General features: G+C 37.3%; 1 protein-coding gene across 1 annotated transcript in view; it reads left to right on the forward strand.

Moving 5' to 3' along the window:
- LOC128998883 (cilia- and flagella-associated protein 43) overlaps window positions 1–27,770 on the forward strand; it is a 167,462-nt gene that overhangs the window by 85,349 nt on the left and 54,343 nt on the right. Inside the window, exons 10-16 of the mRNA XM_054425241.1 lie at window positions 2,137–2,331; window positions 2,642–2,788; window positions 3,043–3,197; window positions 15,090–15,290; window positions 21,502–21,730; window positions 21,949–22,101; window positions 22,582–22,701. Of these exons, the coding sequence (XP_054281216.1) occupies window positions 2,137–2,331; window positions 2,642–2,788; window positions 3,043–3,197; window positions 15,090–15,290; window positions 21,502–21,730; window positions 21,949–22,101; window positions 22,582–22,701 (1,200 nt within the window). The remainder of the gene's footprint in view (window positions 1–2,136; window positions 2,332–2,641; window positions 2,789–3,042; window positions 3,198–15,089; window positions 15,291–21,501; window positions 21,731–21,948; window positions 22,102–22,581; window positions 22,702–27,770) is intronic.

Consider the following 27,770-nt stretch of genomic DNA (forward strand, 5'->3'; position numbering starts at 1 on the left):
CACTCTACTCCTTTTATCTATGGTAGGATCTATTGTTTGTAACGGAAAGCTACTCCCCCACAAGGTCACGCTTCTCCCCCACACCCGGCGGCCCAGCTGTGCCCTAAACAAAAGCGCTGGGTGACAACTGTCACCCGTGCGAGTGTTGCAGGGTTAAGAGCTATAGCAAACTGTTATGACCCTTCAACTTTGTCAGCAACAAAAAATAAGATAGAAAATATAGTTTTAGACGCGCATACTGTGACTGGTTCAAACAACTACATGTTTTTAATTTTTTTTAAATGGCGACAACTGGACAAATGTCTACTTCAGTATCCAGTATTCAATGCGAGTACATTACATATTTTTGGTCAAACTTTCGACCACTAGTCTAAATAATTAAGTAGAATTGTAAATGTATGTCTATTCTAAAGTGAATAAAGATTTTTTTATTTCCACAGAAAACCAATTACTCTTTTTAAAATTACAAAATGACCCATAAAAAAGTAATAAATCAAGATACTGTTATAATTCTACCTAAATATTTAGAAGGCATTATTCCCTGAAAACTGATGGTTTAATGATTAAAATCCAATAATTAGAATTGAAGTTATATCAAATTTAGCTAATTACCTAAAAAAAAACTTAAAAAAATATTAAAAGTGTACTTAACGAAAAAATTTACTTTTAACTATGTGTATACCTATTCATAAAACACATGGTATATGTTTGAAAGACCTAGTGATAATGTTAAGGAAGTTAGCATTTTCACTGCCATATCCCCTTAACTAAAGGAATAATTAACAAAGTAAATACTCACGCCACAGCAAACCTGTAGACTAAGCGAATTTCCATTAGCCTGATTGGATTTACACTAAAATGCCTCCTTAAAAATATCACATTTATTCCCAATTTAAATAGAATTAGTTTAACGGGTACTTAGGTTTGCTGCAACAGAGAGGGTTAAAAAGTGTTTTTTTTTTGTAAAATGTTAATAGTTTAGTAAGAAATTAATGTATTTTCCAAATTTGATCAATATATGTTCATAAACAAGCAAACTACAACAGTTTACTTATTCTCCATAAGAATAACATACTTATTCTTACTCCTGTGGCCATTGAAAACCAAAGTGGTCTTTGGCATCGCCAACCATGTGCCTCCAGGATCCTCTGTCTTCTGCCAGCTCCAGGTGTGCTCCCAAACTCCTTAGGTCCTATGTAACCTCGTCAATCCATCTCATCCTTGGCCTTCCCAATGGTCTCCTTCCCCCCGGAGAACCTCTTATCACTTGTTTTATCACCTCCCTCTCACCTCTGCCATCTTAACTATTCCCACAATTATCTGGTTCCTCATATAATTCCCTCAATTCCCTGTTTTTTCTTGTTCTCCACAAGTCTCCGTCTTTTATTGGTCCAAAAATCCTTCTCAATACTTTGTTTTCAAACGTAATAAGTTTTTTTGGGGATTTTTTTTAGAAAGACCAAGTCTCTGATCTTAGAAGAATAACATGGGCATTTTAAATTTACAATTTTTTGGAATTTTCTCCCTAACGATATTAGGCGCACAATAGCGCTTCAATATACCTAATTATTTGTTTTTTAAGCTCTACAAAATGGTTTGGATAGAAATTGTAAAATTTTGTGTTTTTTAGGGTCAAGAATGGGAAAAAAACATATTTTTACCCCATAAACCCCAGTTCACATAGTCTGATCATGCTGGTTCGCAAACTCGTTTGAATAAATGTAGGTTTGCACGTTTATACCAAATTTCATTAAAATGGGATCTTTTTTTTTCGAGTTATCGTGCTAACGGACACATATATATATTTGAATTTGAACGGATGGTGTTTTTGGCCTCTAGGAACCTCAAAACGAAAAAGTAAATTAGTCCCGGGTCCAGGTCTTACCATGAGTACTACGGTACTAGCTTATTCCCTGTATGGGAAATTCGCTAAAACATTTGAGTTAATAAAATATATAATAGATTAGACTGAATGTTAAAAGATGCAACCTCTGTGTCTACAGTGTAATCTGGCGTTTCTGTAGATGCCAGGTTGTTGTATTGCAGGGTTATGTAGTTTGCTGTAAATAAATAATCAACATTACAAGAATATCTTACCATAACGGGTATGAAGAGAGTTATACTACTTGTTTATAGGTCCCAGAAACACCCTACATATCACCAAGTGAACAGGATCTTTTGGATAAAAAAGCAGCAGAAGAAGAAAGGATAAGGCAGCTGCTAGCTGCTGACAATTTCCGAGAACTGGCGCTTATAGACATGATGGATGGAATGCTGGAAGTGCGCTGGGAAGATCAACTCAAAAAAGAAATTCCTAAACCAAAATGTTTGGTATTGAACTATTATCTAGTGTAATGATAAATCAGTCTTATCAAATAAATAACTATTTTTTATAATGTTAGAGTGATCTGTTAAATAGTTCAAAGAAAATTTAATAATTTATTCTAGTGCAAATTTCAAAATCCCTTGAGGCCATAATTGGCCATTATGTAGCTCATGCTATTGAGGTTTTTGCAACTTTAGGAACTAATTCAAACTTTAGACTTGGGTCAATATAAAAAAAACCTACTCTCCATAATGATATTTTTTTTCTTGCTATTGAGTGAGTGTTGCTATTCATTTTATACTTATTTACTTTCAGCTAGAAAAGAAACCTGAGGACTACAGTGAGGTTGATCTTAAAGCTATAAAAGACTATGAAGAAAAATGCAGAGTGCTTGCATCTGAGAGAGAAAGATACAGAAAAATGCTAGAGATTGAGTACAAGAAAGTAGAAAACACAATTCAGGTGAGAATATGTCACACCATTGACTACGTGACTACTTTATTGAATAGATCACTACGATTGAATTACTACCAGTCACATTTAAAGCCATGATTGGATTTATATTTTATATTCAGTAATAACATGTGCTAACGGTTAAATTTTGCTCTAGTTTTATTATGCTGAACAAGGTTTTAGAAAACAAATTTAATACTGGATTTATTCAGAAAAAATGGAGAAGAAGTACAGTATCACTCAATAAATTTCACGCATTTCAGGAATCACTTGCAAGATTTGATAGCTCTCTATTTGAATTATTTCAAAGAAGACTTAAGGTAGACGCAGCTATGAACCATGAACAGCTTAAGATACTCAGGATATATCAACTGAATGATGATCGAATTAGAAGAGAAATCCAAGAGAGGGAAATTGTGTAAGTTTTACTTACCTACTAAATGATAGATGTGTATGTTCATTAGTACGCCAGAATACATAAAATACCCCCCCCCCCCCATCAGCAAACCTGCAGACTAAGCAAATTCCCAAAATGTTCTCTTAAGCATGTTTATTCCCTACTTAAGTAACAGTACCGGGGGACCGAGCCTCGCTTGGTTGTGGTTAATTGGGTTGAATCGTCAAAACAATATTTTAAACAAGAATTTTATAATTTACGAAAAATCTCTTTATTGGAAACCATGGACATTTTATTGCTGAAATAATAACAATTCAGAAATACTTTACTTCAATACTTTTCTTTGAAATGGTAATGTAAAAATATGCAACTAAACAAAAATAATATACCCTTTTAAATTATCTTGCTTAAGTGCTATATTTGCACAGAATTTTTCTCCCCAAAAAAACTTGACTTTTACGCTCACCTATGACAGCAGATAAAAATATGATATAAACTAAAACAAATTACTGTAGTTTCAAAATGGCTTGTGACAACGAGTGTTCCCTTTTTCGCTTCTACTTCTAAAGAAATTAAGATTCTGTCTATATTTTTTTTCATTGGGATTTAGCATACGGTAATAGTTTTATGCCAATTTATTTTATTTTTTTTTTATTTATTTACAGAATGCCATTACATCATAAAATGACAGGACATTTGTCAATGCATTATAATACTTAAATCTAAATAGTAATAAATCCAAATAAAATAATTTCAACACTTAACCCTCCCAATTTCCACTTAAAAATTCATTTAAAGAATAAAATGTTTTTGTCAATAACCATTCTTTACATTTTTGTTTGAACTTTTTTGGATTTGCAATGTTTTTTAAATGATCAGGAATCAAGTTATACAATTTCGGTCCAATATATTGAGGTGATGCTTCAAATAGTGATAATCTATGGCTAGTGGACTTAATTAGGTTCTTATGTCTAGTGTTATACCTATGGTTTGTGTGACCCTCCCTGAAAATGGACAAATTGTTGAATACCCAAAATAATGCTTCTAAAATATACAGGTCATAAAATGTCAAAACGCTAAAAGCCTGAAATATGACTTTGCACGGACTTCTTCGGGGTACTTTAGCTATGATTCTAAGTGCCTTTTTTTGAAGCCTAAAAATCTTCTTACCATGGCAAGAATTTCCCCAGACAAGTATTCCGTATGACATTAATGATGAAAAATATGAATGATAAACTGTTAATTGAGTTTTATATCTGTAACTTGAGAAATTGTTTTGAGAGAAAATATTGCTGAAGAAAGTTTTTTTCCGTAGTTTGTCAATGTGAGGAAGCCAGTCAAGATTTTCGTTTATATGAACACCCAAAAAATTGACTGTCTCCTCAGACATTAACTGATGATTTGTAAAAGTGGTCTGTTTTAAACTATTTCTATGATCTGATCGAAAATTAACTACTTGAGTCTTGTCCATGTTCAAGGAGAGCCCATTTACTCTAAACCAGTCACTTAAAGCGGCCAATTCTGTATCTACTGTGTGCTGAAGGGATTCAACATTGGGTCCCTTACATAACAGCATTGTGTCATCAGCAAATTGAAATACATCCATCTTTAACACATTTGTTAGGTCATTTACATAAATAAGAAATAGACAGGGGCCCAATATTGATCCCTGAGGCACCCCTACTTCAACTTTTTCCCAATTAGAATTTATAGTATGTCCAAATTTGATAATTTTAGTCCTTTGATATCTATCCCTCAAGTATGTAGAAAACCAATTTAGTTCCTTGTTTTTTATTCCATATTTTTCAAGTTTGTCTATTAACAAACTGTGATGAACACATTCAAAAGCTCTGGTTAAATCACACAGAACTCCAGTTGTCCTCTGAGATCCATCCAAGGAACTTAAAAGGAAATTAAAAGGAAATTAAAACCCCCAGATGGACCCCAGACTTGGAATGCATCAATACTTTGGGGATTAAGGTTTGTTTGGTGGGCAAGGGCTAAGTAAAATAATCAATTGGTTTACCTTATGGTTGCCAGATTCTTGAACAATTGTGGATTTGAAGCTCTATGATCATTTCGCCACAGGTGTGATCTTCAGGAGCACAGTTTATATTACATAATACAAGTACTATTTACACATATTTACATTTTCGCACGGATGACTGTTCACGGTACGGCCGTAAGTACCCGAGCGTGCGAGCGCGTGCGCGAACCGGAGGCACTACATATGTCACTATTAGACTTTGACTGACAACTGGCTTGAGGTATGTTTGGTCGGTCAGGGGATGGGGGTGAGAGTATGCATAGTTCAAACCCAGACACCCTGTTAAACAAAAAAGAAGATTACAACAATACAATAATTTTCAAACTTATACACCAACTAGAAGAACAATGTGGCAACAACGCAGAGGCGTGGCAACGTCGCAGTCCTGGAAGCGAAAGCTCTAACACCACCATAAACTCATCCCCATCCTGTGACCGACCAAACATAACTCAAGCCAGTTGTCAGTGAAAGTCTAATAGTGACATATGTAGTGCCTACGGTGCGGGCACGCGCTCGCGTACCTACGGCCGTACCGTGAACAGTCATCCGTGCGAAAATGTAAATATGTGTAAATAGTGCTTGTATTATGTAATATAAACTGTGCTCCTGAAGATTCCAAACCTGTGGCTAAATGATCATAGAGCTACAAATCCACCATTGTTCAAGAATCTGGCAACCATATAGTAATCTGGTTACCAATATATTAATTATTCGTTCTTGAAGCTGGAATAATCAGGGCCGCGTTAAGGGTCAGTGGCGCCCTGGGCAAACCCAAAAGCAGCGCCCCCCCTTATATATACATAACTAATATGGTTGTGACCACAGCCGTGTAGGGAGGGGAAGAGGGAAGGTGGTTGACTCATCAGTTCGCCGAAATCTACAGCAGGTGGTTTGGGATAAGTGCAATGATCTTGACAGTTCCTATATGCGAATGCCTCTCGCCCTGCGCCAATAGCTTAATGCACTACGCAGTGATTTGAATTATTTGATTACTGTTCAGTACAGTACAGTGTGCAGTTCATTCCACATGTATTGAACGGGGTTCTACTAAGGGAGTATGTTTTATCTTTGGTTCTACTATATAGGCCTATGCATATATATATTTATACATTAGCGTGTTTTTTTTACCAGTTTTGTTTCGGAAGGGAGTTTTCAATTCAGAATCAGTGGAAAAACTGGTTAGTACACTTCACTTTCTTTAAAAATACCTCTTGACTTTCTTTTCTTTGAGCCAACCGCTTGCGGTTCTCGGCTCCACTAGGTTTTTATGCATTTTTCACTGTTTATAGTCCTACTTGTATCACACTTCTATTTATTTATTACTGGTTCACTAACTGCAGTGTGAGTGTCAACACTGACTAGTGAGTGTCACAGTTTAGGTTGTGTTGTGACTGATTTTATGACTGTGCAGCAGGCACAACACGAACACAACCTACTGACTACTGACTAAGCATAAGCAGTACTGTACTGACTGGCGCCGCGCGGTAAGTTGTGACTTGTGCATGGGGGTGGGTGTGGCGATGGTGGGTGGTAGGGAGAGGAGGGGCACATCAACAGCTGTAGTCTACAGGCCTACCGTGGTGTAAGGAAAATACATAGGTGTGCTATTCCCGTCATTTGCTGACGTCACCCAAATTGCAAACAAAAAATCAGCTGGTTTATTGCCATATTACACCAACCCATATTATTTATTATGGTTATTGTATATATTTGTTTTGATTTGATTGTTATTATTTTTATAATTTTTCTAAATGGTAAAATAGTGTTTGCAATCTGAGTGACGTCAGCATATGACGGGAATAGCACATATATGTATTTTCCTTCCACCATGCAGGCCTACCGCCCTGCCTCTGATAGTACTAGTAAAGTGAGTGCGACCAGTTCACACTGCTGCCTGCATTTCCCTGACTACACGAGGTATAATGTGAAGGTCGAGTATTTTAAACTTTGTTGTATTTTTTTACTTTTTCAAAAAGGGAAAATCACTTAACTACAAGTTGAAAACACCCATTATATTTTTGAAATCCCGGCTGATCAAAACCAATTTTTCCTAGTGCGGGCGGTAGTTGAGGGCGCCCCTGGGCATATGCCCAGTCTGCCCGTTTATAAAAGTGGGCCTGGGAATAATACACAAATTATAAAATAATCAGTATTTGAACGACACTATTTTCCCTTATATCGAGTAATCTTCCTTCAGTGTATCTTTGCTCAGTAGTTACAACAGATTTTTCCATTTGTACTGTTGGATATTTTCTAGTAGCCTATACTGTGGATGGCTTGTTAACACATGTTATAAGTCATTTGTTTACTTTTTCCTTGTTATTTTGTTCAACTTCTGCTCTTATTAAAGTATAGGATTCTTTCATAGTTGGGAAAGTTAGTCAAAATTTCTAACTAGTTCGAAGTTATAAGTTAGTCCCGTAAAAAGTAACCATAGAACCATATAAGTAGGCCATAGAACAAGTAGAAAAACACTATGCACACAATATTTCGTCCCCTAAGGGACTTTGTCAAGTGTAGAGAAAGAGAAAATGGCCTCTTTGTAACTCCATTTTGTAACTCTTTCTCTACACTTGACAAAGTCCCTTAAGGGACGAAATTTTGTGTGCATAGTGTTTTTCTACTTGTTATATGGCCTACCCACACTTTCAAGGTAAGCTAGCTGCTATCCTCCTTTTTCTACAATTTAAAATCCTGGCCTAGAGCCTTTCCTTAACACGTTCAGTGCGCCATACCTTCAAACAGGCGCTCGATAATGGCTGCGAGGCCCGGGTGAAGCCCCGCAGCGCAACTGAAACGGTGAACACAATTGGCATTCAAATATTTCAGTCTGACTAATAAAAAAAGAGCAGCGGTGATTGTGCTGTGTTAGCCCGAGAGTGGACGTAGTTCACTGAAACACCCAAAGGTAGCAGCACTGCCTGGATTCGTAGCCAGTGTCTTTGTAAAGTGGCTTGAAAAGAAAAAATTGCCGGAACCGGGACAAAAGTATTGCTAGACGGGATTTTACGGGAAATTTTAGTACCAACCTACACCAGACTAAAGCTTAAATAATCTAAGCTACAGGCTGGCAACGATTATAACGTTCCCCGGCAATGGCTGAGCTCACACTAAACTAATGTGGAGAGAGTGGCATGACGTCAGCTTTAGCTGATGTCCGCCACCAGTGCTAGTGTCGGACATCATCTATTGATGGTGCCCGCACTTAACGTGTTAAACAAAACTGGTAGAGAAGTTATAGTTAGTTGAAAAACTAACTGATGAAAAATAAAGTTAGTTTTCGACTTTCATAGAAGATAGCTGCTTGTTGGATAGTTGTTTTAAAGGATTTAATATACCGGGTATCCACAAAGTCTTGGTCTGATTTAATAGGTTTGCTGTACGAAAACCATTAGATCCCCACCCAACTTGTATGCCTTGTTTTGAAGGGAATATAATCAAGTTTTATTTTATAAAATTGGTAATACCGAAGAAAAGATATTGTGTAAACTAGTTTACTATAAAACTCAAAATAATAAATAACACACACACATTGTTTATATGGTATAATTAGTAAGGTCTGTAAAAAATGCATATCATGTCATACGGTAAGTCTTTCATATTGACCGACCTACTGCAAGAGATTAAAATCCTAAAACGACTGATTTTGATAGCTAATGAATGAAAAGAATTAAAAATCCTTAAAATCAAGTCAAACAATATCACAATTAATTAGGTACCCGAAAAGTAACTCTTAAATAATATATTGAATAAGATTATATTATAGTGGAATAGAATACAGAATAGGACTGGCCTCTGAGGAGGTAGGGGATGCGACGTTGCCACTTCGTTCTTGGCTGGTGAGCTGACTTTCACCTAGAGCCGGGGAGCGGGCGCGGGCATCCCTCTGACTCTGTCTTCCCACTTGTAGGGTAGTTAAACACTACAAATTATTAATTTTTTGGTGGTATCGGTTAGTGTTGTCATGTTTATATCACATGGAAGATACATTCATCCCTTACATGATTATGGATAGATTATTTGCACAATTAATGACTTAAACCGCTACTAGATTTAGTTTTTGAAAAATATATTAACATAAAATTAATAAATATAAAATGAAAATACATTTTATATAGGGTCACCTTTACAAGTCTCTGGAAATATGTTGCCTATAGTCAAACGTTTGTCAACCCCAATTTTTAAACAAATCACCGTAACAATAAGAGCAAATGAATACATATGGTCCAAAAACTTTTATAGCAGTTATAAAAATCTTGTAAATTGTTGCCCTGCTTATAGTTTGATACATAAAACAAATTAACATGGAAATGAAGAAGGTAAAATCTTCCATATTAAACAATTACAGCAATAGTTTGGTTGTGTTTAGGAAACGAAGTTGGTCAATGTTTAGGAACTACCCCAAAGCTGCCTTTCTTTGAACACCTATTGTGACCCTCACTCCGTTAATCTTATTATTGCCACTCGACTGAACTTAAACTTACGGAGAACAGGTAGCTCAATAGTGACGAAGACATTTCTGTAATATTGTGATTTGACAAAAAAGTCTGTTAGTTTTATATTGAATTTAAGAAAATTGAACTAACGTTTACATACATAACGTTATGTAAATAGTCATACGATACATTCACTCTTCTATAACAAAAAAAAAAAAAACAAAAAAAAAAAACTTCTAATGTAGGTACTCTAGAAATCCTCAAAAAACATATCAGGTAAAAAGGGAAGTAGATAACATAACTGCCAATTTATTGCCAAAATGACATAACTATTTTTATTAGAAAATATTATTACATTGCACTGGAAATTGTTACATAAAAATATTGACGTATGAAACTTAAATAACATTTTTAAGGGACAATAACATTTTTAAGGGAAATGACATTTTTATATAGGCCTATCAAGATATTTGCATTACGTAAAGGAACGTAAAGGAACACCACGTCCGACGTTACGATATCGCAAACGTTTCACGTGTACTTGTGGTCGTCCACGTCGCGTACTGTTGTCCGTATTCATTGGGCGAAACACAGTTCATAGATGAATTCTTGACAAAACAGGAGGGTATACTAGAAACGCACAGGTCGGCTATCGGGCAGAGACTGAGTGCATGGCACAACTTGGCAACAGTGGACAGTTTTCTAAAAGCTGATTGGATGCCGCATGCCCCGCCCCACCCGACTCGAACTGGTTTCGGTCCTATTCTGTATTCTATTCCACTATAAATCAAGAGAAAAGAAAGTGAAATATTCTAACTTGGCATTATCAGCAGAGCCACTAGTGCCCTTAGCAACACAGGTCAATGTTTTTAAACTACCGTCAATGTTTTTGGAACAGCAGGGTCTTTTTCTCAGAATGAAGGGTAGTAGTAAAAACAAACAACAATGACAACACTCTCACCAGTCAGGCCCGGCAACGATGTGTGCACTCAAGGTCATAGACCCTCGCTCTCCCCTCTTGACACCAGGTCGCTTCAATTTTGCTGACAAAATGCAAGTGACGAAACAAGGAAGTAGAGACAAAAAATATATTTCTTTACTCAAAAGCATAGCACTGTCAAAGAAATTAATTCATTGTAATTTGTGAGTTGTTAATATTATTGGATCTTAGAAATATCTTTTTTGAAACCCCATCTAACTTAAGAACAAAATTTATTTTACTGATGATAACTTTCATAAAGTTATAAAACATTTAGGCCTAACCTTTTTGTTGACTTACTTGCTGATGCCGATCCAGACGATTACTAGTGTTGTTACTGAATGACAAAGTCAAAAAGGACAATAAGAAAATAAAAGAACAAGATACAGATCTACACTAGATCAGATTTTTCTTTTGTTTATAATTTGTTAAGTAAAATACGGTACTAAAATATATTTTTAACTAGGTATGGAATAAACAATAAATAATTAAACTGGTACCTCGGATAAATAGTGTTTCTTTTGACTTTGTTTTCTTTGCACTGTTAAGTGTTGTGCGTCACGGCTTTTGTCAGTAGACGACTAGACTGGCTCTGGCTAGTGGCAGTGCGCTAATTGCTCTGTTGTGTCTTTATTCTTAAAGGTCGTGAGCAAACTTAATAACAAATGAACTAAACCTGTCACTGTCAGATAATGAACATCGACTGAAGTGAAGACAATGTTTTGACACTTGAGATTACATATCAATCGCCAAACAAACATTCCCCCTTCCCACCCTTCCGTGCTTGGGGTGTTGTTATTGGCCGTCACTGCCCCGCCCCCTGGGTCTGCTGCATACCAAAGCGACAGGACTTTGACTTTCTCTTTCCCCACCCCCCGCGTTGTTTGTCAACAAGGGCGCTGGCGCTGACCCCTCACTTACGCACGCAACCCTCACTGAACACGTCAAATAAATAACCCGTATATGAAATACTTACGCCTGGCCAAAAAAATAACGATTTAAAACTAACGGATATATTATCTATTCGTTAGCTATAAAACTAACTGAGTAGAAGTTATTTTCAGCACTTAACACTCTAAAGTTAGTCGAAAAAACTAACTTTAGAATTTCTATTTGTTATTCCCAAGAATGTCAGTAATTGCCAATTATTGTTCTGGAATTTGCTACGTTTTAAGCATAACAAAGTACATATAAAATTTGTATTTGAAATCTTTGTCAATGTCATCAAATTTTATCATAACAATTTATATTTGCTTGATCCGAAGATGACCCGAAATGCTGTCGAAATTACGGCTTACTATTTGAAATGAAGTAGGCCTACTATAGACGATTTAGATTGGTAATTTATAATAAAAATTACGAAAATAGGCCACAAACTATTGATACATAAAGAACGTAAATCATAAACAATTCATGATGGTTTGCTGAACAAATTTTTACTTAAATGAGTTATCTTTTTCTTAGCATAAACTAACATTTTGGAATCCAGACAGAAAAAGCAAAACTTATACAGTTAACACATCAATTAATTGAATACGGCTGCCAATACGACTGTATAAATAAGGTGCAACACCAACGATAACTAATTTGTAAATTACAGTGATGTTTTGGAACGTAAAAATGATTCTTGCTGCTACCAACGGTTCTAAGGTAAAGAACCAGTAGGCCTACCCGAAATCTACGTTTACAGTTAAGAATTACGTCCGACCAATTAAATGCGTTAATCAAGTCCCGAGGTTATTGATTTCTTGGTTTTGGATTTTCTCGTAAACAGTTATCGGCAATCAAAGTTATTTCCCATTAATTGTTTTATTCGTAAACAACTTTTAATGTAAACTTATTGGTGTCAGTTTGAAAAAAAAACAACCTTATACAAACAACTTTTTGTTATTTAATAGATTACGTATTCTCTAAACAATGATTATATATCTTTTAACTTTAGAAGGAAATGTGACAAAAATCACACAATGCTGGGTTTTTGGACATTTATAAATTTATTTCTTATGTAGGGAGGCCGTGTATTCTAGGGAAAAGTACCGCTATCAGTACTTATTTGTCGTCAAAAAGGTTGTTATGAATAATTGGGTAGGCGTAAGTACCCAATAGATGGGCTATGGGCATATTGGCTGTATGGTCCAGCGATTGCATCACACGGTGAGTAGGATCAGAAAGTGACACATTGGAAAAGCGAGTTTAGCATCATCCATAAACCGTAAACCTCTGTTACAATCACCCACTGCAGTTGTGATTTTTTACTTTACACTTTACGCAACCGCCATTGAAGCGCCGTCAATGAGTGGAAACCTTGTTTGTAAGCTATTGGCGACGATCATTAATAAATTTAAGTTTCCTAGCCCTATACAACACTGATTCAAGGTCTTCTTTCTGGTTATCAAAACTCAAGAACAATTTCATACACAAAGAATCTCTGGTTTGTGGCCTGGATGATGCCTAGTTATTTAATGTCATTTACGGTTACCCTATATTATTCCACTTGCGATTAATTAAATCCGTTATGTAAGGAAAACATTTTTAATCTCACTTGGTTGGGATTGAACAGCTGTACGTTATATCATAGATGATTATGTGATAAAAATTGGACAAAAATTTGACAAAAATCGCACAAAACTGCATTTTTAAAAGTCCGTAATTTTATTTACAAATTAGTGAGGCCATATTTTAATGGCTAAAGACACTCTCGCCAATTCAGTGAATACATTAAAATGACTTGGATCTTGATAGGTACTCTCGTTTTCCTGGAGAAGATTGCGTAAAATGCCATCTTGAGTGTTACAGACAGACAGAAAGACAGACAGAAATTTAGATGAGACTTGTTTCAGCTTCTTTAATGTATAAAATGTAAAAATAACCTAAAAATTTACGATTCTGAGCAATGTACAGACAAAACTCTAATTTTATTTATATAGATGGTTTTTGCCGTAAATAAACAAATTGAATTGAATTGAACCAACATAGTTACTTGGCAACCCATAAGGCCAATGTTAAATTTTAGCGAATTTCCCTATAGGGAAGTAGCTATTACCGTAGGAGGCATAGTTAGACCTAGACCCGGGACCGATTTACTTTTTCATTTTGATGTCCCCAGAGGCCAAAAACACCATTCGTTCAAATTTTTATATGTGTGTATATATATACGTCCGCGAACGTGATAACTTCACGGAGTAATTTTTGTCCGATTTTGATGTAATTTGGTTTAAAGGTGTAAGGCGGAATACTACTCGGAACTTGAATGAGTTCGCGAACCAGCATGATCGGACCATGGGAACGGGGTTTTAAAGGGGGTTTGGGGTAAAAAGTGGGTTTTCTCATTTGTGACCATCAAAACACAAAATTTCTTAATTTCTCTCTAAACCTTTTTAAAGAGCTTAAATAAACAAATAATTTAGTATATCAACGTGTTTTTTTACGGTTATTGATAACGGAGAAAGTAGACAAAATTGTAAATTTAAAATGCCCATGTTATTCTTATGGAGAATATTGTAAAATGTTGTAGTTTGCTTGTTTATGGGTATATTTTGATCCAACTTGGCAAAATTATTTATTTTATATTAAGCTATTAGCATTTTACAAAAAAATGCACTTTATTAGTTTCCTTGTAGCAGCAAACCTAGGTACTCATTAAACCGAATGTTTTTTTAAATAGATTTAAATAAAAATTGATTCCGACAAATGGAATTTGCTTTGTCGGCAGGTTTGCTGCGGTGGGGGTATTCAAATGAGTTATGTAGAGAAATACAAATTTCCTGAGGTATTGGCTGTCACGTTTTTAGGGCTATAAGTTCCTAATTCCAAAATTTAGTCTAAATCCTTTAGCTGGATTTTGAGATATATATACTACAGACAGACAGACATATCTCGTATTAGAGAATAGGATTAACATTAGATTTAATATTTTACAGGTATGTTTCTACATGGAAGTTTTATTAAAGTGTGTGTGTTTTTTTATAGGAAAGTTAATAGCTTAATAGCTTAGTTAAGCTTAGACCTAGACCCGGGTCTAGGTCCAACTTCTGTAATAGCTAATTCCTTATTCGAGATATTCGTTAGAAAATATTTTAGGGAGGAGCTTTAAGTGAATTTGTAGTAACCAATGGGGACCAAGCAATGTTTTGGATTTGTTGTTTATTACACCTTCTTTACACAACAGCTTGATACAGACTAAAGAAAAATAAAAAAAAAATAAAAAAATATGCATCACACTTTTTTATGCCTGCGATTTTGTTTTTGTTTAGTTGAATAAAAGAAACAGTTTGAAGGGGAGTATGGTGTTTTGTGTGTTTTTTATAATATTCTCTAAAACAATTGTTTGAAAGTGCCATATTTTTTTTATCTCTTTGACTAAAAAGTTGTATAATATAGTGTGTTATAGAGATCATAAATGTTATAGTAACTCCTTAAAAGTTCTTATGTAATGTAGCTTCTATTTATAGGCAAAACATGGCTCAGACTGAGCGAGAGACGGAGTTTGCTCACAAGCAAGTCACTCTGATGCAGGAAGCTACAAATGAATGTAGAAGCAACTATGAGACACTGGTGTACAAGGACAAAGCTCTGGGCAAGAGATTCAAACAAGAGTTTATAAACACACCAGCCTCTCCCGCTATCATCGAACAGCTTGTCAAGTATTTTCGGTAAGACAAGATAATTGTTTTTATTTGACTTGTTAATGGGCTTGTTAAGGACTTGTTTTAATGGAATTGTTTTTTAACGAACATATATAAGAAAATGTGCTCTAATGAATGGTTGGGCTTGAATAGTTTGAACATTCATGATGTAAACATTTCATGTTCTAAAACATTGTAAGGGTTTATAAGGGGTAGTTATTGTTTTACTAAGTTTCTGGCACACCATGACACCAGATTTAAACTACAGATGAGTGAAGGATGAGTTTTAGCGAATTTCCCATATAGGGAATAAGCTATTACCGTAGTACTCATGGTAAGACCTGGACGCGGGACCGATTTTTTTTTTTGTTTTGAGGTCCCTAGAGGCCAAAAACACCATCCGTTCAAATTCATATATATATATATTTATATATATATGTGTCCGTCAGCACGATAACTCAAGCAAAAATGATCCGATTTTGATGAAATTTGGTACAAACGTGTAAACCTACGTTTATTTGAACGAGTTCGCGATCCAGCATGATCCAACCATGGGAACGGGTGTTTACGTGGGGTTTTATGGGGTAAAAATAGGTTTTTCCCATTTTTGACCCAAAAAACTTAAAATTTTGCAATTTATTTCCAAACCATTTTGTAGAGCTTAAAAAAACAAATAATTTAGTATATTGAAGCGTTATTATGCGCTTAACGGTTACGGAGAAAATTCCAAAAAATTGTAAATTTAAAATTCCCATGTTATTCTTATGGAGAATAAGTAAACTGTTGTAGTTTGCTTGTTTATGAACGTATTTTGATCAAATTTGGAAAATTATTTTATTTCTTACTAACTATTAACATTTTACAAAAAAAAACACAATTTTACCCTCCCTGATGCAGCAAACCTAAGTACTTGTTAAACTAATTCTATTTAAATTGGGAATAAATGTTATATTTTTAAGTAGACATTTCAGTGTAAATCCAATCAGTCAAATGGAAATTCGCTTAGTCTGCAGGTTTGCTGCGGCGGGGGTATTTAGTTAACGTGATGATAACTCTAGAAGAAAGAAGAAAGATGATCGATGCCCTCTTCCTGAAAAGACTTCTCACAAATACGATCGACTGTCCTGAGTTACTTGATCTTATCACGTTTTGAATCCCCAAGGCTACTCGGACGCAGGAGTTGTTCTACCGACATCAGTGTTCAACCAGCTACGGATTTCACAGTCCTGTTCCAAGACTTCATCGTCAGGGAAATACTCTAACTCAGCATCACGATTATGACTTCTTTAATGACAGTGATTCTGCACTAAAGAGGATATTCTCCAATTGAAGATAGCTTCCTTTTCCCCTTCTTGTTTCTGCGCTGTGTTGTGTGTGAGGGGGGTGAAAGCAGAGTATTGGGGTTAGTGTCGTGCTCTTTAACCACTTTTTTTCCTCCATTACCACATGTTCTCCTAGTTTCATTATATAAGCCATCATTTTATTCTAGTCCAATCATTGTCAAACGATCACCTTTTTTGCCTTCTTGTTATTGTTAAGTTTTCTTTCATAATTTATATTTGCACTGTTAAATTTTCAATTCATTTTTGATAACCTTTCATCTCGGTTCATGTTCCTCCCAATGTTGTTACATTCACCATTATAGCACTTTAGTCACAATCAATCATTGTCACACTCTCATTGTCCATACTTGTTATTGTTGAGTTTTTATATTTTATTGCACTGTCAAATATTCAAATTTTTATGTTTTCCTTTTCGATCCTGTATTTAGCAAAGCAGGCTGTTAATGTTAGTTCAATTTCAAGACCATTGCATGTTTTTTTTCTTGTTTGCCGATGTTGTATGTTCATAGTATATTTATATTTGTTTTTCATTTTTCATTACTCAGTTGTGAATCATTAGTGTTAGCATGTATTCATAAAGCATGACCAAATAGCAAGATGTAAAACTTACAGCATGTTAATAGTATTTATTGATCCACAAATTGTTATGCATGTAATTGATTGTACAAATGGCGATTTTGCCGTAAATAAATAAATAAATAACTTTGTCACTGACTAAGATAAATGGTCAGATCAGTTGTTCAACTTGCAGTCTCCTCAAAGTTCATGACAACTTTCTAAAAGCCCAGTAATACAGGACCTTTTCAAATTACCATAAAGCTATTGAAAAATCTCAGAAGTGAACCCAGTGACCTACTCAGTAAGCTTTATAACCATTCCCCTACCCATTGTTGTTTGCAAATTGCAATGTAACAATTTATTGTTACATTATTTATTGTATGTTATGATGTGGTGTTTTTGTTAAGATCCCTGCAGTTGAAACTGATGCGACAACCTTAGTAAAATACATTAGAACATTCATCTCATTCCCAAAATAACCCCAAGATTTCAAAGTTAAGCCCAATTGAGTCATTCTTATTGTTTGATGTCTGTTCGTTTAGGAATTTAAATACAAAAAGTATTCTACAATACTAGTCATTAAGGGGATTTTTCATAGTAATCTATACCTATACTTATTTAATACACAAGCAGGATTTTTGTGACAATTACTCATCCGAAACTACTGAACCGATTGACATGTTTTTGGTGTCATTGGAAAGAGCGTAACGTGAAGTTGTGCAGGAAACTTTCTTTTTAGGTAAATAATTAGAGAGTGAGGCCCTGGGGCCCTTTAAAGTTTCGTATTTCTCCATAAGATTAACATGGGAAACAAACATTGTTTTGAAACTCCAGCTGTTGTCAGAAATTAAATATTAATAATTATTGGTCTCCATTCACAATGTTTACATTTGCTTCGAAATTTAAATGTAAACAACCAGAACTGTCAAATGCCTATTTCACAATTTCAGACAGCTGATCCAAAAAAATAAAACAACTATGTGGTAGGTTTATTTAATCTTAGACTTTATGATAGATTATTTATTATAAATCTACAGTAAACCCTCTCATATCCGGACTAATGTGGCGCCGGCCGATCCGGATAACAAAAAATCCGGATATGAGAGAAACATTGTTTTAGATGAGAAAACAGCTGTACAACAACTACGGTACTCAATTTTAGTAAGCCTTAAATACGGAAACGTTTGTTTATTAAATAAAACAACGGTATTTTGGTTATAATAACACTTTAATAGAACAACTAACCTCAAAAAATATTACGTAATACAGTAACGGTACAGTGAAAAAATGAAATGGAACTAAGAAAAACAATTTAATATAACATCAAAACTCAAAAAATATTACGTAATACAGTACAGTAACGGTACAGTGAAAAAATGAAATGGAACTAAGAAAAACTATTTAATATAACATCAAAACTCAAAAAATATTACGAAATACAGTAACGGTACAGTGAAAAAATGAAATGGAACTAAGAAAAAGACAAGTAGGCCTACTGTAATGAACAAAAATGTAGAGCTGTATACAGAGTAAAATAAAATTAATCCACGAGAACAGCTCTTACTTTGTACTCACAGTTAAGTTTTGGACAAAAACGATGTTATTGTGGCTTGTTTGGCTCGATTAACACGCTTCTTTGACGTAATGTCTCTCCACCTACGAAAAAGCAGAAGATCGGCACCCGTTGCTTCCTCTTGTTTCTCGACATACTCGATCAGCTGTTCGATGGCCTGGAAAGCCTCACTATGCGTCATGGTTGTTTTCTGGATTTCTTCTTCTTCGTCGTCGTCAGGAGCGGGGTCTGCGTTAACTAAGTCTATGATGTCATTGTCAGTAAACTCCTGGATTTCGTCTTCCTTCATCCACTCACTCACTGCGTCACTGTCTATGTTGTCACAACCAGGAACGTTTCTAAAAAGTTGAACGATTTCTTCACCTGTTTTGTCATTGCAGTTTTCTGTTTCTTTTTCTACTTCTTTGTTATAATCTTGGTCTACTTTGTGGTCCAAAAGCTTTTTCCACGATTTAACCAACGTTATCGGTTTGAGCTCTTCCCAAGCGCTAGAAATCCACAAGGCAACATCTAGCATGTCAGTGTCTTTAAGGCACTCAGAAACACTCTTTCCCACATCCATGCCCTCAATAATGATCGTCAGTAGCTTACGTCGATACAAACGTTTAAGTGTTTCAAGGACCCCCTGATCCATTGGCTGGCACAAAGAGGTTACGTTCGGCGGCAAAAACACGCACTTTATTTCTCCACTTGTTAGTTCATCTGCAGACGGGTGTGAAGGGGCGTTGTCAAGCAATAAAATAGCCTTCTTTGGCAAATTGTTTTTTTCAGCAAACTTTTCAACAGACGGGACGAACTGATTGTTAAACCACTCTCTGAAGATCGCAGAATTCATCCAAGCGCTTTTTTGTCCTCTGTACCACACCGGTAATGTCGACTGATCTTTGAAGTTTTTAAACGCTCTTGGTTTATTTGATTTTCCAATCATGCAAAATTTGAGTTTATTGTTTCCTGTGACGTTGCTGCAGGCCATTATTGTAACTCTCTCCTTTTTCTTCTTATAACCTGGAGCGCTACTTTCTTCCTTGGAAGCGAGAGTGCAGCTAGGTAGCATTTTAAAGTTTAGACCACTTTCGTCACAGTTGTATAACTGGTCCCCGCTGATTCCTTCCTCGTCAAGCAGCTTGTGTAAAAACATTTTAAACTCTCCCACAGCGTTTTCATTTGCTGACAACTTTTCTCCGCTTATATGAAGCTTTCTGACCCCATATCGATTCTTCCACTTTTCCAACCACCCCTCACTGGCTTTGAAATTGGGATCATTTCCGATTTCCTTATTAAATTGGAGAGCCTTTTCCTACAAAATGGGTCCAGACACGGGCAGTCCTTTTGATCTACATTGTGTAAACCACAAAAATAACGCTTCGTTCACTTTGTCATTTACGGCTGTTTTCATCATTTTGCACTTTTTTATTCCTGAACTTGATGCCTGGTTAGAACACCATTTTTCTATTTTTTCACGGGATTTTTTCCAGTCACTCACTGTACTAGTCCCAACTCCCATCTCACTCGCTATCTTTTTTGCACTTTCGCCCGCTTGCAAACGTTTCAACGCGTTAAGTTTGTCCTCCATCGTAATGACAATCTTTTTTCTTTTTTCGGCCATAACAATTTCGCCTCTAGCACTCTTCCTTCCCGAAACTAAAACGAACCGTACAAACAAAGACTAGGTCACTGAGGCACAAAAAAAGCAGCACTGACAACTGACACGAGTGATGAATTGTCGTCGCCGCGCATGAGTAGGGCGTTGGCGTGGGTAGGAGGGTGGGTAGGAGGGGTGGGGGAGGGATTCTATTTTTGTTTCGTGAGTCAGTCAGTGACCTTGCCCGCGAGACTGCACGTCGCACAACCCTCCCGGCGCGCCGGCGTCTCTAACCGGCCTACAAACAGCGACTGCTCGGTCAACAAACATTCGCAGACGGCCCTAGAGTGTTTTTTTAATTTTTGCATTTTTTCAAAATCGCGTCCGGATATCGGAGGGTCCGGATATGGGAGATCCGGATAAGAGAGGGTTTACTGTATTTCAATGATTATGAAACAGATTTTTCCCGTTGCGAAGCAAAAATTCAAAGTAAAAAGAAGAAGAACATATGTTAATTGTAAACAGTCAATGTGTAAATTATCTATGTTGTATTAAAACAAAAATGTATAAGTTTTGGATGTTGGTTTGTGTTTAATGATGTTATATAATTATAGAATTTTTATTTTAAGGCTTTGGCATATGAGTAAGTCTATGATAAATAACACCATTTCAGAGTTCTGCCAGTTTTTGCCTAACTCTGTCCTATAGAGTTTAAAGTATTCTACACCTTATTGTCTACAAATTGGCTAAGTAAATTTAAGTACAGTACTTTATAAAAGCTGACAGCCTTTTTACGTTGACTTAAATTGTAAGCTTACCTTTCCCCATTCATGGGCAGTTTGATTGTTATAAATTAACCCTTTAAACTGGAATAGGACTGTTATGTAAATTGTGAGTTTTTCCATTAGTTAATAATCTTTTAATTGACTCTTTTAAAATCATCGGAAATTATTACTGTTATTAGTTTTTAAACAAGTTTTTTGTTTATAAATAACTCCTGTACTTCTTTGCAATTGTTCGATTTCGAGCAACATGTACACTGGTAGGATAAAAGACATTAGTATTACTTGATAATTAGATCTTTATAATAGTCCTCTGTACAAATTGTGACATTTATAAATTCAATTTAAAAACCATGGCTGAAATATTAATATTATCAATACTGTAATCAACTTGTGTTAGTCGACGACCCAAGCTGCAGCAGAGAGCCACCCAGTATCCCACCTTGTTGTTAGAGCTGGCCAGATGTGTAGTGGAGAGCGACAACACGTCCTTTATGCCACCAGAGTTCCATGAGTTCTTGAGTGCTGTAGAGGCTCTTGACTCTCCTGTGAGTGCTCCACCCTTTGATGAGACAGTGTGGGCCACTCTAGTGCGAGTGCGCAGGGCCAAGATAGAGTCTGAACTGAAGGTAATCTCATTATCCCAACCATGACTTTGTGCTGTTAATGACTAATTGATAATTTAAAATGTGAATCAGCTGTAAAAATTAAATAATTACTGCAGTAAAAATACTGTCTCAAAAATAAGTCTTTGAAAGACGTTTAAAAAAGTGCTTAGATCTTTTAGCCAAATTTAAGTTTATTTAACTAGCAACTAGAGCCCTCACTTTGAGTGTTATTGTATCAGGTACGAGCGTATGCATTGGAGTTGAAGGAGGCAGAGTACACTCTGAGTGTGGTGATGAAGCAGATGAAGGCAGCCAGAGAGCAAGCCAACGCTCATGTGGCAGAGCTCAGGGCAGCAAAAGAGGAGAAGATACGGCTCAGCAGAGATCTGCAGGTAAAAGCAATATAATATGCATAGTGAAAAGTATCTAAAAAAGATTGTAGTGAAATTCTTGTAACAGAACATGTAAAAGATTAAGGGCAAGGAAAACATTACAGTATTATTAATAGGCGTGTGCAGTTACTCTAGTAGTATTTTTGAGCGAGTATTCAAGTATTTGTAGTTTCAAGAAAACTCTAAGAGTCGAGGTTTTAGTAAGTTTGATAGAAGCATTTGTATGACATAATCAATGCACGTTTTTTAGTCTCTAGCAAGTCATTTATAGTGAATTCTAATTTATAATTTATATTTGTATTTACTCGACTCGAAGAAGCTTGAAGCTGGCTAGTTTTTGTAAACTCAACTCGACTCAAAAATTTAAAACCTCACCTTTAATATGTCATAGGTCACTTTGTTTACGTCATTAGTCGGAAAAATAATGAACACAAAGTTTTGTTTAAGATTTGTCGTCTAAAAAAGAATGTATTTGTTCAGGTTCAGCTGGTGATGAAGCAAGGGCTGGTGGAGGCCCCTCTCACTGGTCACATCTCTGACTTCCAGCATGCTGTCCTCATCAACCCCAAGATTGTGGAGAACATCAACCAGCATGTTAGAGTAAGTAGCCTACACCAAGACACTGGTCAATCAGGTGGCATGAAGACAAATTGACTTTGATCAAACTGTATAGTCAGTCCAAAGAGTTATGATGTTTTACAGGCTATCGATAACTTGAACATTTAACTAAATACTCTAAGCAATTTTTGTAATGTTAGTATTTTGAAACATCCTTTTGTAATTACAGGGTTCCCACTCAACCGCGAAAACCTTAAAACCAGAAATTAGCCGGGAATTAGGTCAACCGTGAAAAAACCTTGATTTAGCCGTGAATTTGTTTTTGAAACCTTAAAACCCCAAATATGTTGCCTGGAGACGACACAAGGGGTCATTCATGTGAAAGTGAATACAGTGATATCGAGATTGTTGGGTGTGTGAGGTGTTGGCCGAAGCCCAGCGGTCCCTCCACCACCCCTGGTTTAAGTCAGAGACTTATTCACCAGTCCGATTTCCTGAAAAATCTTCAGATTCCTCTATCTGCTATCAGCTTCAATCTTTGTCCTTCCAGGCACATTCTCTGCCCAACCGACACCTCTCCCCTCACCTAGAACCCTCTGTATTAGGATCATCAGATTTTTTTTTAATCTTCTTAATTTATTTCATTTTTCCTAAATTATTTCATTTTAAATTCCAGCCTATCTTCCTGCATTTTCAAATTCATGCTTTTTCTTTCCTATCCTTCGACACATTCTGGCAAACTCTAACGCGGATTCTTTGCTTTTCAAGAAGTTGATCTTCTCCCAATCCCATGTCTTTTGTCGGAGGAATTCCCTCATGTTGCTTCTTTCTTATTCCTTGAATGGGCACTCCATCAGCAATTGTTGTGACATCTCTAGCTCTCCGCAATGAGTGCAAAGATCGTCTTCAAATAGGTTTAAACTTTTCAGCTTGGCCTTGAAGTTTCCGTGTCCACTGACGAACTGTGTCGTGTAGTGATCGGTTTCCCAATGGACTTTCTTTCTAAACCTCACATCTGGAACGAACGCAATGGTTTCCCTTCCTTTTGTGTTTGACTCCCACCGTCTCTACCAGTCAACCAGTGTTTCTTCTCTTCGGATCCTCATACTATCCTTGATGTTGATACCTTCTTTTTTGTCCCTTCTTCTCTTAATCCTTTCTTCAACCATCAAGTCAAGCGGGATGACCCCGGCAATCACTCGGACAGCTTCGTGGGATATCGTGCTGTAGCCCTTGATCACACCCAACAACAGTTTTCTCTGCAGACTCATCAACTTAGACTTCTCACCTCGTCCCCTCATTGCCTGTACTAAATAATAATGAAGAGAGAGAGAGAGAGAGAGAGAGAAAGAGAGAGAGAGAGGTGTTTGGCGGAAGCCCAGCGGTCCCTCCACCACCCCTGGTTTAAGTCAGAGACTTATTCACCAGGCCGCTTTCCTGAAATATCTTCAGATTCCTCTTCCTGCTGTCAGCTTCAATCCATGTCCTTCCAGGCACATTCTGTGCCTAACCAACACCTCTCCCCTCACCTAGTACCCTCTGTACTAGGATCATCGGATTATTTTTTTTCTTTCTTTCCAATCTTCTTAATTTTATCTTTCTTTCCTAACATTTTTCTTTTCAAATTCCAGCCTGTCTTCCTGCATTTTCAAATTCATGCTTTTTCTTCCCTATCCTTCGGCACATTCTGGCAAACTCCAGCGCAGATTCTTTGGTTCTCAAGAAGTTGATCTTCTCCCAATCCCATGTCTTTTGTTGGAGGAATTCCCTCATGTCGCTTCTTTCCTCTTCATAGAATGGGCACTCCATCAGTACGTGCTGCCATGTCTCCAGCTCTCCGCAATGAGTGCAATGATCATCATCTACGAGGTTGAAACTTTTCTGCTTTGCCTTGAAGTTGCCGTGCCCGCTGACGAACTGTGCCGTGTAGTGATCGGTTTCCCAATTGACTTTCTTTCTGAACCTCACATCCGGAACGAACGCAAAGGTTTCCCTTCCTTTTGTGCTAGACTCCCACCGTCTCTGCCAGTCAACGAGTGTTTCTTCTCTTCGGATCCTCATACTATCCTTGATGTTGATACCTTCTTTTTTGTCCCTTCTTCTCTTAATCCTTTCTTCAACCATCAAGTCAAGCGGGATGACCCCGGCAATCACTCGGACAGCTTCGTGGGATATCGTGCTGTAGCCCTTGATCACACCCAACAACAGTTTTCTCTGCAGACTCATCAACTTGGACTTCTCACCTCGTCCCCTCATTCATTGGCCCCACATCTCACAGCCGTACAGCATCATTGGTTCAAGCGCACCGATGTACAATCTTCTCAAGTTCTCAAAAAGTCATCTTCCTGTTTTCCCCCCACCTAGTGACCAGTTCCAAGGCTCTTGATGCCCTCCTCATGAGATCAGGGCTTGTGTTCGACTTCACCAAAAGCAGTCCGTCATCCGCATAGGCTCTCGCGGAGATACCTTCCTCGAAAGGCAGCCGCAAAAACCCATCGAACAGGATGTTCCACAACAGAGGGCCCACCACAGACCCTTGGGGGCATCCTTTAGTGATGTTCTTGTTCACCTCTCCGTTGCCAGCTCTTAGTGTCACGGTTCTGCCTCGGAAGTAGTCCCTTACCAATCGGTAGATGTTGTTCGGACATTGCCATCTCCTCAAAACTCTCAGAATCTCTGGCCACCAGGCGGAGTCGAAGGCTCCAGAAATATCCAGGAACAAGCCTACTACATACTTTTCATCTGTCTCTTCTACTTCTCTTCTCATATCCAGAAGTGCGTCTACAGTTCCAACACTTTCCGTGAATCCATATTGGAGTGGATTTGCCCTATTTTCCCTATCCATCCATTCTTTCATCCTTTTCACTATTAATCTTTCGCCTAACTTTCCTAAGACAGGTAAGAGGGTTACTGGCCTGTACGATTTAACCTTACTTGGGTCCTTTTCCTCGCTCTTCAGAAAAACTTTGACGATTCCTTTTTTCCACACATCAGGATACCTACCTTCTCTCAGCATCTTGTTGTACAGGTTCAACAGCGTCCCCTTGATCCTTCCAAACATTCTTTTAACTACTTCGTTCTTTATTCCATCCACTCCCGGGGCTTTCCTATCCTTCAGGAGTGAAACACATGCAGTTAGCTCCCCTTCCGTGAAATCTTCCTCATCTGTTCCAGTGCTTTCATCAATCATCCTACTTCTAATTCTTGCTTGTTCCTCTGTATCCTCCTCTTTTCTATCGTCTGGCAGCAATCCTTGTATCATTCTCTCTAGGGTCTCTTGCACTGCCTCTGTCATTGTACCGTCTTCTTTTTCCAGGCTAACCAGCACAGTATCCTTTTTCAGCTTCTCTGCAGCAATCTTATAAACCTTTCCCCACGGGTCACCCTCTTCCTCTGCAATTAACTTTTCCCACATATTCTTCTTTTGCTTCCTGATTCCCCATACGTAATCTGTCCTTGACCTAACAAACGCTCTCCTGTCCACTTCACTCCCTGTCCTTCTCCAGATCCTACTTTTCCTTCTCATTTTTACTCGCAATTCATCCAGCTCTTCTCCACCAGTATACCTTTTTCTTACCTAATTTTGCTTTTGGGAACTGTTCCTCCATCAGTTTGCACGTCATTTCTGTAATCCTTTCTGCATGAACCTCTGTTGTAGCCGTTTCAACTTCCATTTCCTGATTTCCTGCATGCTTCTCTGTAGAGCCTCGTCAAATTTCGCCCAGTTTACCTTCCTTAAGCAGTATGATTCTTGCCTCTGTTCATTCTGGATTATCCGATTACTTTGATCTCCTCGCAATTTCATAGTAATTAGCCGATGATCACTTAATGTCTCTTCATGAACTAACCAGTCCTCCATTTTTCCTGAAAGATCCCTTGTCACCAATGCCACGTCAATGTTTGATTTGCCTCCCTGTGTATTTTCAAACGTCGTCCACCTACTAAGTTTATTAAGAACCTGCAGATCCCAAGCCAGTACAACATCTTCTACCTTAGATCCTCTCTCATCCGTTGATCGACTGAGCCATAACCCTGACCTCCCATTCAAATCCCCACCACACAGCACTCCTTTATTTCCTTTCTTTCTAATGATATCAGCTAACCATGTCATATGCCCATCTATGGGATCCGATGGCCTACAGTACAAACTGATCACTTGCATAGCCTTTCCATCATATTCCAGCCTAACACTGACGCACGTTCCATTCGTTTCTCTGGCTTCCATGATAGCTCCGATCTTCTCATTGAACACAAGGATCACGCTCCAAATATCCTCCCTTCCGCTTCGATCATGAAAAACCCTACATCCTGATATCTTTACCTTTCTACCCACTGTGTATGGCTCCTGAACCAGAAGAACGTCAATCTTTTCCTGTAAACACCTCCTAATTGCCTCATCTGTAGCTGCCTTTCCCCTACCTAAATTCCACTGGGCTATCCTACAATCCATAATCAATCTTATCGTTGTTCCTCTTCACTGCCTTTTCATAAGCAGGACACTTTCTTGACCCTGCATCGTGCCTCAGATCACCTCGATTTTCTCTTTTGCAGTTGGCACAGCAGACTGCTTCTTTCTTTTTCTTATTAGGGCACTCCTTGTAGTCATGCTCACCAGCGCAGTATGAGCAGCTAGGCGTTGTCGCAGTACAATGCTTCGCTATGTGGCCAAACCTTTGGCACTTAAAGCATCTGGCTATGTCTACGTAGTCCTTAACCCTACAGCATTGCCCTTCTACAAATATCTTGTCCTGCCTTCGTAGCCACTTTTGTACTCTCACAGAGCACTCCACCACGATGTGATTCTTCTTCCTAGCTGATTTAACGTCTTTGTACTTATGTCGCACCTCAAACTCCTGTATGAATTGCCCCTGCTCAATTTCTCTACCTTGCATACTTCTTCCTTAACCTCGTTTTCTGTCAGCTCAGCGTTCACGTCATAAATCATTATGACGGGTCTCTTCTTTGTCGGCTTCTCAACCTTTAAACTTGCATCCGCTAGAGATTTTTTTTTTTTTTTTTTAAAGAGGTTGGCGGCCTCTTCATCAGATTGTCTATTCCTTCTTCGTTCTCTGCTTCCACGATGACTCCATTCCGGATGTTAACTATTCTTC

This window comes from Macrosteles quadrilineatus, unplaced genomic scaffold (genome assembly GCF_028750875.1).
Source record: "Macrosteles quadrilineatus isolate MER2022 unplaced genomic scaffold, UCM_ALF_1.0 Scaffold_1__1_contigs__length_201487025, whole genome shotgun sequence".
Lineage (NCBI taxonomy): Eukaryota > Metazoa > Arthropoda > Insecta > Hemiptera > Cicadellidae > Macrosteles > Macrosteles quadrilineatus.